Genomic DNA, 11,702 nt, shown 5'->3' with positions numbered 1-11,702 from the left:
AGAGAAACTCAGTGTTTACAGTATAAATATTTTTATTTCAAACAAAGTCACCAGTCTGGGTGTGGCTGTATTTGATGTATTAGTTGTCTGTTAACACAAGCAGATACAACAAGGTTTCATGTTATCAAGTGAACTTTACTCTGAATCATCTTGCCTAAAGTCAGACTGATGAGGGTCAGAAATTTTACATTACATTACAAGATACCAAAGATTGTTTCTACACACAAATCTGTACGAGATCATGATCCAGTAAAACTGTCAGACTAATTTCACTTGTCAAGATGAAATGTTTTTACTTTCCATAAATCTTGTTATATAATGATTTATTTTAGTTGGAGAAACTGATTATGAGTCATAACAGTATACTGCTTGTTGTTTCTGAATCATGACACAGATTATAGATGACCTCGGTTTTTTCTTATGCTTGTGATAAAGGAAAGAATCTGTGAAATGTCTTAACTAAAAACCAAAAACATCACATTTGAAGAGAGGCAATGTTAGCAGGCCCTTTTTAGCTGAGTGGAACAGAAATGTGTCCTGCTAGTGTCTGACTGTCACGCTCTGCCTGCTACACAAAACCAAAAGAGAAGAAGGACCAAGCAGGCAGAGTAGGAGTTTCACCACAGCTGACTCTGATTTGTTATATTCCAAAACATGTCAGAACTAAAATTAGGGGACATGAAGAAGTAGATCCTACAGTGGCTTTGAGCTGGTACGGGGAAAAGGACGAAACGTATACAAGTGACTCACAGTTTTCTTTCTTAACAAAGCAGAACAGCAGTGAGAGCATCAGTTCAATGAAAAGCTGTCAGCATAAACAGCAACCTGACATCAAGTGATTCCCACACTGCTTTCTTCCTGTAACCTGCCTGTGTCCATGCTTTATGAAACCAAGAGTGGGGACACTTCATGTCTTGTCCGTTATTTACTGTGTTTTACGGGAACTGTATTTTATTATGCTGTGGGACAGTTTGAACTGATGTTTGATATACATGCAGATTTAATTGTCCCATGTCTTTAGAGATTAAATATTAAAGAATTCACTCTGAAACAGTATCAGTCAGTTAAACAGGCATCATTTTAAGGTCTTTAATTACATGTCCCCTTCACCGATCAGTATTTTCATGAATGTTTGTAGATACAGTGAATGTTTGGACTCGAAACAATCCCAGTCTCCTGTTAAAGGTCAGGTACAAATTATTTTACTGCCGTATCCAACACAGTGGTTAGTTAGAGAATGAGCTCCAGTAATCTTTACTGTCAGATATGTTTGTTTCTCACAGTTTTTTACTTTTACTCCCTACATGTTTAAACAAATATCTGTACTTTCTTACATTTTCAGAAAGGCTTGTTAAGTTTAGTTTGACACATTTAAGGGTGGGTGGTTATTTCATGTCCCTGTGAACCTTCACACATCAAACAGATCCATGTTTCTGATCCTAGAAACACATGAAAGTCAGTCTTGTTCCAGCGCAGGTGTCCATAAGTTGTGGAGCGGTACTTCAGCCTTTAACCAGAGATGCTAAAGAGGAGCAAGCATAAAGGGACTTACGTTTTTTAAGTATCAGATGATTTGAAATGTAGCATTACTATGAGCTCAAAAAACACCAACAGACACAGAAAATGTTTGTGTGCAGTTTCTCTCAAAGTGTGTCTCAAATGTCCAGCTGCTGTATTTGATAGGAGAGAAAAGAGAGCTAACTTTACTCAGAGATGGAGAAAGATAAGAAAGACAGGGAGAGGAAGAAGAAAGCTTAAATTTAAAGGTTATATGTATGTCCTCATGTTTTTAATTCAATCCAATTAAATTTTCAATTCAATTCAGTTTTATTTGTACAGCACCAACTCTTATTTTGTGAAATCCTGCCATTGAGCTGATGAGTCAAGCATTAGCAATTTGTGAAATGAGCAAGAGCATGAAGCTTCTTATGCAGCACTTACAAGGAACTTACCAGCACACAGTACAGATCAAACTGGCCAACGGCTGCTTGAGCTATTATGAAGTTTTAGTAAGGCCCTTTGTGTCATGGTCCTGGGTCTCTGACCCAGTGTTTGTGGTTTCTGGTTTAATATATATTCTGCGATTTAGTTATATTCATGGTTCTGTTACTTGCCTCTCCTTAGTCAGCATTCTATGTGTACTCTGTCATGTCCCCTAAGAATTTTAAGGTTCTGTCTATATATGTATTCATCTGTTTCCCAGTCATGTGTCTTGCTCCCGTGTTTCCTTGTCATCAGTCCATGTCTTAGTGTGTCTCATGTGTCCTGTTTCATTTTAATAATCCCTTGTCCTGTGTTCAGTGCATTTAGTTTTGGTTCCTCCATGTCTGATTATGTCTGATTAGTTCCAGCTGTTCCAGCTTCCCTCCTATTTCCCACCCCCTCATATCCTCTGTGTATTTAGTCCTCTGCCTATTGGTGAGCTGTCTCATGTTGCTGTGTGTTTCTCGGTGTGCCTTGGTTTCCTTGTGTTTTCTCATCTCTTCTACATCGCTGAAGAAGTGGATGGATTTTTTTCACATCACTACGGTGGAATCTCTCCACCTCCACATCGCTGCAGCATCAGCAGCTGAACTCTCCGAGTCCTGTTTGCCTGTTGGCTGAAAAGCTGCAGCCAGGGTTCAAAGAAAGCAGTAATCTGGAATATGTAGTCAGCTCCGACACTCCTGTCACAGTGTATTTCTTAGCTTTTTCCCACCACACAGCTCTACCCTGGCACCTTTGTGTTTAAGGCTGAGTTGAAATGCAAAAAGGGAGAGAGAAAGCTCTCGGGAGGCCAGAAGGTCCCTGAATGCAATAAATTCATCAAGTGTTTGGAGCTTGATGACTTTGTTCTTTTTTTCATTCTATAAACAAGAAGATGAACCCTTTTCTCATTTGTTTGATTTTAGTTTTCATTTCAGTTTTTGAGTCTCATATTTGGAGCTAAGTCTACTCAATGATGGGAGAGGAACAATGAATATATTTAATATTGAACTTGAAAAAATGTACAGAAAAGCACAATTTTAAGCAAAATGAAAAAAAATTAAAAGAATAGAAATGGAAAAGAGATGAGAGGGAAGCTTTTAGACATAAAAATTTGTTGTTCAGCAACTTTAAGGATGTTTTGAAATGAAGCTGAGTGCTGCTCTGCTCAGCCTCTCCCACCTCTTTTGCATCAGGTGTAGTCCCACCTCTTTCCAGGAAGCAGCTAACCTGTATGTTCATGTTTGGTGTCCAGGTGTGGAGTGGATCTTGTTGTTTGCGTGTCTCTGTGAAAAGAAACGGTAAGTTTGCTTTGTTTCCTCCTTTTAACAGTTTGTGTTTAGGAACTTTACTGTTTGTTCAGCTCATGTTTGATTTCTTCACACAACAAATCGTGTGTCTTTTTATTTCCAGGTCTCTCTCTCTCTTTTTAAAGTCAGTGTGTAATGTTTTCCTGGCTGACATCAGCTGTGTGCAGCTGAGTTTCAGCACAAATCTGCCGCTCCATAATTCACGGTAACGGACTCACAGCTGGACCAAAGAGGCCGAGTTTGTTAGCCGTTCTGAGCTACATTTGTGTACTTATAGTTTGTACTCTGTGAGTTCCATCAATAGTTCACACAGAGACACAGCGTACATGATGACATCACAGCTCAGCTGCATTGTTTTTATCGCTTCCTCCTTTACTGTCACTGTAATTAATATTACATCTGCAGAGCTCTTAAAGACACAAGGGGGAGGCTATTAAAAGAAAATATAGATTTTTCAGTACTTTGACAAAAGAAATATAGAAGAAAAAAAATTCTGTCAATGAAAAAGAGCATTAATGAGAAATGGAGGAAAAATTACATAAACATTGGACTAATGTTTTTATTAGAATGAATTAAAAAGGTGGAAGAACTGTACACCACTGTACTGAAATTATTTTTGTCTAGGCAGAGCAGGGCAGACTCAAGCGCAGACTGCAAATCACAAGAAACAGTTCTTTTTTTGCACAACTGCTAGTGTGTCATGTACTACACTTAAGTTGCTAAACTCTACAGATTCTGGGAAACTGTCTAAGGACAGGGCCTGGGAGTCTATATACAAGGACAAGGTATTTAATACTGAGAAAAGCATAAAGAGAACTCAAAATATTGCAAAGGCCAGGATTACACTGACGCGTGTTACACAATAGTCCAGAGAAGATTACTCACAGCTACTGCCTTAAGTGGCTGACAAACAGGATCATGAATCACAGATGAGTTATTACTTGCAGGTCCCAAGACCAAAAGTGGGAGCCTGCGATGAGCTCCATCTAGGTAGAGTGTTGCGAGCAGGGAGGAGAGAGAGAGAAACCAAATCAAAAACACGTGCAACCTCACTGGGCTGACCGGGCAGACACAGGGACCGTGACAGATTGAATATACAGTGCCTTGACAAAGTATTCATGCCCCTTTGAACTTTTATACATTTTGTCTCCTTACAACCACAAACTTAAATGATTTTATTGAGATTTCCTGTCAACCTCCACAAAGTAGCACATTGTGAAGTGGTATGAAAGTGATACATGGGTTTCAAAAGTTTAAGCAAATAAAAAAAGAAAAAAGTGTCATACAATGCAATACTATTGCATATACATACATATAACAGCAAAGTACATAAAATAGTAGATATGGTGTATAAAGACTGTTATCTCATTCTGCTGTTTAGCTCTAGCTGCCTTTATGATTTAATGATTTTATGATTTATTACGTTCTCCTAATATCCAATAAAGGTCATCCTTTTTTCCTCAAACTGTTTGAATTCAATCTGTCAGAGAAACATGACAGAAACATGGAGGTGTGTTCATGACAGCGTTTGATTCCTGATGTCATAGGAACATAGATTATTCAGCAGAGCTGATGTGGGACTGAGATTTGCATATGAACTCACCTGTTTGTGGTTTACCTTTTAGACTGACTGACATCCACAAGAGGATGATGATGGACAAAGAGGAGAACAGAGCAGAGTCCGGTGAACCTAGACCAACGAGGTCAGAGAACTGAACTCACTGAGTTAACAGTAATAATTCTAAACTGACATTATAATTACTGTTGAGTGTGGTTGATTTTGACTGGGTTTGTGTCCTGAGAAGAAATGAAAATGAATTTATAAAAAAATCAGTTTTGTCCAGTTTTCCTGTAAAAAGCTGTAATCTAATGTAAGAGGACTCTTGCTCATAGGAAAAAGCTGCTTTGATGATGATATCTGTGGGGAAAGTCTGTACTGAGCGGGTTCCATGTTTGTCTTTAAAGAACAGAGCTGCTCGGTCTCTGATTCTCATGTCTTTGTGTTTGATCTGTTAAATGGTAAATGGTAAATGGCCTGTATTTATATAGCGCCTTTATGGTCCCTAAGGACCCCAAAGCGCTTTACATATCCAGTCATTCACCCATTCACACACACATTCACACACCTTAAACGGTCTGAGAGGTCACAAAGACACCCAGGGTAATTTCTAAGCAGCTAAAGCCTGGATCATACTGGTTGCTGTTAATGAAACCTCCATCAGGACAACACTGAGCAAACGGTGGTGTTCATGGAAATCAATAAATTAAATTCAGTGCAACTGTACATTATATTACCAAAAGTAAGTTTTTTTTCTTTAAAACTGTAAGAATATATTTCCCTAGCTTTGCTATGTAAATCTTTAATCAAATTTACTTTTGGAAAAATTGTGATTAGTTTGGTTAAATTTGGACAATCCCACTTATTAAGGACCACACCTACAGAGCACGCTGTGAGATGTGGTGGTAATGTTATTTTTTTTGTTTGTTTATCATTATTATTTGTTTGTCAAATGTCAAGGGGGGGAATGGGAAGGTTTAGAAAGTTTTTTTGTTTTTTTTATCACTTTTTGAACTTGTGGAATCAGATTAGATTAATTTTTGTTTATGTTTAGGTTGTAAGAAATTATTGTGTTGAATTTTGGTTTATATTTATCCACAAAATAAATACCATATATTTTTCAAAGATTTAATTTAGAAGTGAGTTCTGAAACAATCCATCCATTTCCACCCTCAGCCTTTCCTTGGACCATTTTCTTTTTTCAAACTTAAAAGGCCATGACATTTAATTTAAAAAATCATTTGAATTGGATGTCACCTTGGAATTTGGGGGAACTTGGAAGACTGGATGGTTGGACTTGGATGATTGGATCGTCACAGAATTGGCTGAAAAAGGATGCACAAAGTTCATTCAGTAATATTAGTAAAGCCTATAGTCTAAGCCAGTAAAATCTCCCGAGCAGCTTTAATGGTGCTGATGGAAACTGAGGTGGAAAGAATAACTTTGAAGACAAAGTTGGACGCATTGCAAGAAAAATATGCGCCCAAACTGGAAGAAGTTCAATTAAAAGCAAAAGAAGCATTGGCTTTAAGAACTAAGTTGGGTATGGTAGATGCAAAAATGCAAATTTTCACTTCTGTTCAGAATCAGCAGAGTCTGCATTCCAGGGCTTTATTATTTAGAACCGTTTACCACAGTCCACTGAGAACTTTAGTGAGAAGGTGCATGCACATGAGTCCACAGAAGCTTATGTTGAAGGAAAAAAGCAGCTTGAGTCAAACTTTGATAACAGGGCAAAACTAAAATCTGCATTTATAGATAAGGCTCTGAATTGGTCAGTTTTAAAATCTGATGGTCCTTCAGCATTATGAGCTTACACATTCTTTTTGAGAAGCTGCTTCAACACAATGGATGAAGCCAGGTTTACTGATGAGATGGAAAATTCAACCAATATCAGGATTCTTGTTTCAAAGTTACCTTTTAGACAATAAATGGGGAATGATAGTTGTTGATATAAGAGAGAAATGCAATCACGAGCGAGACTCAAAGAACTTCTTGATTTTCTTGAAAAGCAAACGAGCTGCACAAGATCCTGTTTTTGGAGAGAGTCAAAACACAAAAGAAAAGATGGCTTCAAAAACATCAAAGGCACCATTTATATCTAAAAGCAGTAGGTTTGCTACTTCTCTTGCTGTCATAACAGAACAATGACAAACAGGAATTGGAACAAATTTAATTAAGCCATGAAGACAAAGGGTTAGATCAAACTCAGTCCTTGGTGGACTGGGGGTGTTTCTCTTCACAACATCCTCTGTTTGATTGTTTGAGGGATGTCAAAGACTGGTTATCATGTAACTCTCTTACCCTAAATGAAATGAAGACGGAAATTATTGTTTTTTTTTAATAGACATATTGCTCTGGGACAACTAACTAGTACACCCGGGCGTGTTGCTAATCACCTCACTGATGCTGCTAAGAATCTTGGAGTTTTTATGGATAGTTCCTTCAAATAGATATACAGGTGTCTACTGTGGTAAAAAAGTAGCTTCCATCAACTATGCCAAATTTCTAAGGCTAAACCTTATATACCACGTAAAGATCTAGAGAAACGTATTCATGCATTCATCACTTCAAGACTATTTTAACTCACTTTACTTGGGCCTCCAATTTTCCCTCCTTTAGCCATTGCATTTGGTACAAAATGGTGCAGCATGTCTCTTAACCAGCACTAGAAGATATGATTCCATCACCCCAGTTCTTGCCAACTTACATTGGTTTCCTATTAAATATCAAATTGAGTTTAAAATTTTATTGTTTACTTATAAAATTCAAAATAATATAGTGCCTAACTACTTAGCTGATCTCCTCTGTATAGCCCTAAGAGAGCACTAAGATCATCCGGTCAACTGCTCTTAGTGCTACATAGGTCTCGGCTGAATACTAGAGAAAGTCATGCCTTTGCCATTGCCACACCCAAATTATGGAATAATCTTCCTCTTGACATTCGCACATCTGATTCTATTCAATCTTTTAAATCAAGTCTGAAAACTTACTTGTTTAATCTAACATTCTAGGCTAATTAGGGTGATTTTCATCCAGCTCTGCATTTACTTTATGTAATTAGTTTATATCTATCTATCTATCTATCTATCTAGCTGTGTTTTTACTGGTAAGCACTTTTGTGTACTTTGGTCTTTAAATGTGCTATACAAATAAATTTGATATGATATATTGCATAGGCAAACTTAATTATTACATCTGAGAACAAACAATGTGGATAAACAAGTGCTCATGGAGACTTATTTTATAAATCTGGATAATAGTCTGGATCAGATCTCACTGACAGACTGTGGACATTATGGAACCCTAAATGTGACGCCATCTTCCCTCCTTCATCTGCAGATTAAAACTAAACAAAGATAGTCATTAAAAGTCTGCAGGTCAGAGAGAGAATAAATCATTCTGTCATGTCAAACACAGTAAGAAGCTAAAGCACAGATGCGAAGAGTAGATGTTAATCAGATTATGATGTCACTCTTTTTGTCTTCATATACATTCGGTCTGTGTTTATGATGCAGATTTTCTGCTTTTATAATAACACATTTTATTTTCTATAATCAAAGACAGACTAGTTCGGGATTCTCAGAAACTCACTGTGAAGTTATGGCCTCATCTCTGTCCAGCCCCTCACATCTAACAGAGCTGGACATGAGTGGAAACACCCTGCAGGATTCAGCAGTGAAGCTTCTGTGTGCTGGACTGGAGAATCCAAACTGTCGACTGGAAACTCTAGGGTGAGTTCACTAATTGCAGCTCTTATCGTTATTTATATTTCAGATCTTTGATTGAATTCTTTAGTTCATAATTGTTCAGGAAATGTCTGAAGACAAATGTGAAGAATTTTGAGTGCTTAAAGTCTTTCCAAACGACGGAACAACAGTTTTTCCTTTCGACTTCAAAAAGAAGTCACAGACTTGAGCAGGGTTTATTTAAAGGCTGACAGTGGAGTGGTGATAGGGAGATGTTTGACAATCAGTACACTCACATTACAGCTGATGAAAGAATCTGTGATTATATGATTAAACAGCTGATTGCTTGCAGCTTGTGCACTGTTGGAGATGTTCATTGGGCTGAAGTCTGTAAAGAAATTGTGGTCCATTTAGTTCACATGGTGTGGCCTCAGAATGGACCGAGTTCCCCAGATCACTGCAGCATCCTTAGCATGGAAGTTTCTTCCTCAGTCTTGGAGCCCCTAAAGGGTCCATCCACACCACCAGGGTCTTCTCCCTTGCCTTTTCTTTGTCCTTGTACTTCAGTGGCTGTGCTGCGTCTATGTTTGTGCAGTGTTGCTCTCCTGTGGAAGTGCTGATGTCCCTGCCTTGAGTAAGGTGCTGGTCTTTCTTCAGGTGGAAAAGCATCCTTCACTGACCAAATGAACAAAGGTCTAGAGTTTGATCCCTCCTAGTAGGACAGGAAACATACTGATTAGAGTTTCAAAGTGTCTTTGCAAGCAGAAATTTGTCAAATGAGCCAGTATACCTATGCGGTATAAGCAATCACCCCATACCAGTATTTAAAGGCTGTACTGGGTCCTGAGTGGTGGTGTTGTTGCTTTTAGTGTGTGTTTGCGAGCTGCAGCCATTTGTATGTAGCAGCAACTGTAATAATAAATGTATGCTGGAAAGCATGCGTACAAGGTCCAGTCTATCGTGCATCTATTACTCAAACTTTTAGTGAAGAGAAGTTGATCATCAGTGACACTGTCTTTAAAATACTCCTGTTAGAAATGTACTAGTTTAATATGAAAAATGGTTTCCTCTTGTGTTTGTTTCAAGCTGCTTCCTGTTGGCTGTTTGGAGTTTCCATTTTCTAAACTATAACATTTTGAACCTTCTTCAGCTCTGGACTGATTATGAATCACTGAATGATTTCAAGCACAGACTTTGTCTAATAAACTTACAACTTTAATTCTTTACACAGATTGGTGAGCTGTGGTCTGTCAGAGATCAGCTGTGATTATCTGGCAGCAGCACTGAAGTCCAACCCCTCCTATCTGAGAGAGCTGGACCTGAGGTTGAACAACAAGCTGCAGGATTCAAGAGTGAAGCATCTGTGTGGTTTTCTAGAGAGTCCAGGATGTGGACTTGAAACTCTGAGGTCAGTCACCATGTTTTAGTTGTGCTGAGATGAATATGATGTGAACGTTGTGCTGACACTAAACTGTAGACATTAGACTGATATTATACTGATCCATACTGAGGATCTTCATGGTAAAGTCTGTTTTCTTCTTTTCTGAGTTGGTCCATTGACTATAGCAGAAGAATGTTCACATTTCAAGCACTTATACTCAATGCATGGCCGTGGCCCTACACAGGGCGCCAACCGGCCTACCGAGCTTTCCTAATTCAGAATGAGGGGACCCTGATTAACTGTGTACCGTTCTTCCTCACAGTTCTAAGTATCAGACACAACAATGAATAATCCACAGTGGACTTTCCTTAGCAGGTCAAAGGTCACGACACACAGCAATCTGTGAAAGTGAAAGAGATTGGACCAGGAATCACTGCACATTTGCAAACTGACACTGCTGCATGGCATGCTGGGCAATACTTAGTAATGTTAAACTGGGACTTGTCTCTGCTGAAGTTTGTGTTGATCATTATAAATTGGAGACAAGGAGCTAACTAATGTGCAATCAAAATTTGTCCATGAGTCGGGATTCCTTCTATCCTCCTCAGTGTGTTGAGGAAGCTGCCACCACTGCTCTGTGAAATAAATAAAGTTATCATTGGATCCCAAGGTTGTTCACCTTCAGAAGATGGTTCAGCATGTCTCAGGGTAATTGTGTGATCACAGTCCACTACCTCTAGCTGGTATGTTATTTACTAAATTGTTACGACCCCTTCTGCTAGGCGACAGGAGGAGAGTAACATACACAAGACCCACAGGAAAACTGAGTAAAGTAAAAGGTTTTATTGCAAACTTTAAACAGAAAACCAGCAGGGCTGTTCATCAGACCACTGGGCAAACAATTAACAGAAAAAAAAAGTGAAGATTAAAAGCTAAGGGTTAACTAAGGCAGACTGGCATCACAAAGCTCTACTAAAACCAAGTTCAGCAGTATACCGAGTTTAACAGACAACATGCAACACTGCAAACAGGTTTAGCAAACAAAGTTCAAAAGCAAGGCAGAAGAGGAGGACACTGCATGTTCACTTCTGAGCAGCAGTCCCCATAGTGCTTATTCTTCTTCTTCCCTCCAGTTTAACAGCAGCTTGCATCCATCGAAGATGCATTACTGCCACCCTCTGGTGTTACCTAGACTGCACTTAGCTCTTTAAATCCTCTTAAACAATCCCATTCTTCTCAGAAACCGAAGAACCACTCCTTTCCTTTCATGACATCCTAGCAAGTCAACCAGCTTTTCAAACCTGAGTTCCCCCCTAATTCCCAATTCTACCCTCATCATTCTTCTGTGGTTACCATACCTTCTGCAGTTAATAAATACATGCTCAATTTAAATGTTTCCCCATCCTAAAAAGAGTGCCATTCAGGTAACAATGCCCTGTTCTTATTCTACACATAACAATCTCCTCCCGCCTGTCCATTCCTTTATTTCTTTTAACTTCTACTGTATTTTGTACTATGCAATTGTCTCCCTCTAGTTTCATTATCCCACACCATTTTCCATAACTTATTACTTTCACTCCAAACAATATACCTTCCCTCAGATTTAGATAATGGTATCTGTACCTCTATGTCTACTCTTTTAACAACTTCCTTAGCCATTCTATCTGCTCTTTCATTCCCCATAATGCCTATATGAGCTGGTGTCCACATTATTACTACACGTTTGCCCTGTTCACACACTCTGTGGTTAGAACACATAATATAACTTCATACAGAATGGTCTGATTACTACTTGTATT

At 38.6% G+C, this 11,702-nt stretch overlaps 1 protein-coding gene across 1 annotated transcript; it reads left to right on the top strand.

The window, feature by feature from the left end:
* Window positions 1-3,445: 3,445 nt before the first annotated feature.
* On the top strand, window positions 3,446-10,519 carry LOC106096786 (NACHT, LRR and PYD domains-containing protein 12). The gene is made up of 5 exons (XM_025905243.1): window positions 3,446-3,480; window positions 4,901-4,978; window positions 8,397-8,567; window positions 9,754-9,887; window positions 10,512-10,519. The coding sequence occupies exons 2-5, from the start codon at window positions 4,923-4,925 to the stop codon at window positions 10,517-10,519; spliced, it is 369 nt and encodes a 122-aa protein (XP_025761028.1). The 5' UTR covers window positions 3,446-3,480; window positions 4,901-4,922.
* The last annotated feature ends 1,183 nt before the right edge of the window (window positions 10,520-11,702 follow it).

The sequence above is a fragment of the Oreochromis niloticus genome, linkage group LG3, assembly GCF_001858045.2.
Source record: "Oreochromis niloticus isolate F11D_XX linkage group LG3, O_niloticus_UMD_NMBU, whole genome shotgun sequence".
NCBI lineage: Eukaryota > Metazoa > Chordata > Actinopteri > Cichliformes > Cichlidae > Oreochromis > Oreochromis niloticus.
The sequence above is the reverse complement of the archived record's forward strand: the minus strand, read 5'-3'. Positions and strand labels throughout refer to the sequence as shown.

What these genes read in the sequence shown, in the direction of transcription:
- LOC106096786 (XM_025905243.1), top strand. Translation starts at nt 4,923, where the DNA reads ATGATGATGGACAAAGAGGAGAACAGAGCAGAGTCCGGTGAACCTAGA. An exon ending in GGTGAACCTAGACCAACGAG is followed by an intron (nt 4,979 to 8,396) that starts GTCAGAGAACTG and finishes CTATAATCAAAG; the next exon opens with ACAGACTAGTTCGGGATTCT. An exon ending in TGTCGACTGGAAACTCTAGG is followed by an intron (nt 8,568 to 9,753) that starts GTGAGTTCACTA and finishes TTCTTTACACAG; the next exon opens with ATTGGTGAGCTGTGGTCTGT.